The 2,041-nt window shown below is 40.3% G+C and overlaps 1 protein-coding gene across 1 annotated transcript in view; it reads right to left on the minus strand.

Annotated features, from left to right (window-relative positions):
• The window catches only part of SH3GL3 (SH3-domain GRB2-like 3), a 73,213-nt gene that overhangs the window by 38,188 nt on the left and 32,984 nt on the right, over nucleotides 1–2,041 (minus strand). The window contains exon 7 of the mRNA XM_006870948.1: nucleotides 591–700. Coding sequence (XP_006871010.1) covers nucleotides 591–700 — 110 coding nt within the window. The remainder of the gene's footprint in view (nucleotides 1–590; nucleotides 701–2,041) is intronic.

Below are 2,041 nucleotides of genomic sequence, written 5' to 3' on the forward strand. Positions count from 1 at the left end.
AAATAATAATAATAACAAAAAACAGAGGGAATAGAAGCAAATACTGTTGAATGATGATGCATGGAGGGGACTGTAATCATTGTAATGAAACGATTTGTGTAAAACTGATGTTCCCCCATGTAAACTATTATTCAATTCACAATAAAACTTAAATATATATATGTATGTGTGTGTGTGTGTGTGTGTCATTTGTAAAATTAAAAGTAATGATATAGTACTTAAGACAGTGCCTAGAATATAACATACAGATATTGCTATTCACCCTTTTGAAAACTAAATTAAAAAAATAGTTTGAAAAAGTTAAACTTTTAACTATAAAGCATAATATTGCAGGTTCTATTGCTAAGAATAAAGATATTAATTAGAAGGCATGAAGTTATGGGATTCTTCCTGATTTCAAAAATGTATTTAAGCATCTGAAATCAGGAAGCAGAGAAACGGGCCATTATTGGGGGAGAAAATATTCACTGAACAACCCAAGAAAGAAACTCAGAGTTCTGGTATATTCACACAGAAAGATCCAGCAACGATCAGTAAGCAAATACTTCAGGAAGTGCCTTTGTGAAGGGCCACATGGAACTCCGTCTCACCTGTTGCTGTGTTTATTGAAGTGGCAGAAATTCCATTGAGCTCACTAGGACTCCTTTTTATGTGCCTTCGATGGTATTCTCGCTTGGGGAGGTCAGATGCAGCTGCTATTCTGTAACATACATTTTAAGATGAGTCAGACAGCTGATGAAGAAAGCAAAATCTCTAAACATACATGCATTCTGTTACAGACACAAGCTTGGGTCATGGGCCATGGTCATAAAGGTAATGCTTTTTATACATGTATTCTTAATTAGCCCAAACTGACAGCTATGATATCTTAAAGGTGATTTTCCCAGTTGTTGATTTGAGCTTCTAAGTGAAATTCATCTTGATTATGAGTGTCTGTTTCTCATAAAGTCTCTGAGGCATCCAGCAAGTGCCTGGGGTATATAGCAGCACTCAACAGTGCCACCGTGGTTCAAACTGACCTTACAGTCCAGCACATTGTTCTGCAGCACCAGACCAGGACTCCCAAGTCCATTCTCATTTAGGGTAACCCCATGTACCAGAGAAAGGAACCCTGGACTGCTAATCACAACATCAGCAATTCAAACTCACCAGTCACTCCTCGAAAGACAGATGAGGTTGTCTGTTGCTGTAAAGATTTACAGCCTCAGAAACCCTCTCAGGGTCGCTACTATGAGCTGAAATTGACTTGAAGGCAGTGGGTTTATTTGTTTGTTTGTTTATGTACCAGAGAACAAAATTCTGCCTAGTCGTGTACCATTTTCATAATGGTTGGCATGCTGGAGCTCATGGTTGTAGTCTTTGTGAATTGTGAGTGGCTTCCAACCTAGGGAGCTCATATTTCAGCTTTACAACCCATAGCTGACGAGCAGATTCACACTCATAGAGATCCAATAGGGAAGGGAAGAACTAACCCATAGGATTTCCAAGGCTGTAAGTATTTACGAAAGTAGACTGCTATATCTTTCTCTCGTGGAGTGGATGGTAGGTTCAAGCTGCTGACGTTTTAGTTAGCAGCCTCGTGCTTAAACCACTGTGGCACTGGGACTCCTCCTTCCAGCACTGTATTGTTAGGTGCCATAGAGTCGGTACCAACTCATAGCGAATCCATGCACAAGAGAATGAAACACTGCCCAATCCTGGGCCAACCTCACAATCGTTGCTACATTTGAGCCCACTGATGCTGCCACTGCGCTAATCCACCTTGTTGGGGGGTCTTCCTATTTTTCTCTGACCCTCCACTTTGCCAAACATGATATCCTTCTTCAGTGACTGGTCCATCTTGACAATATGTCCAAAGTATGAGAAACAAAGTCTGGCCATCCTGGCTTCCAAGGAGCACTCTGGCTGTACTTCTTCCAACAGAGATCTATATGTTCTTTTGGCAGTTCCTGGTACTTTCAAAATTCTCCAACACCATAACTCAAATACGTCAATTCTTCTACGATCTTCCTTATTCACTATCTAACTTTCACATGCATGT

The sequence above is a fragment of the Chrysochloris asiatica genome, unplaced genomic scaffold (genome assembly GCF_000296735.1).
Source record: "Chrysochloris asiatica unplaced genomic scaffold, ChrAsi1.0 scaffold00156, whole genome shotgun sequence".
Classification (NCBI taxonomy): Eukaryota; Metazoa; Chordata; class Mammalia; order Afrosoricida; family Chrysochloridae; genus Chrysochloris; species Chrysochloris asiatica.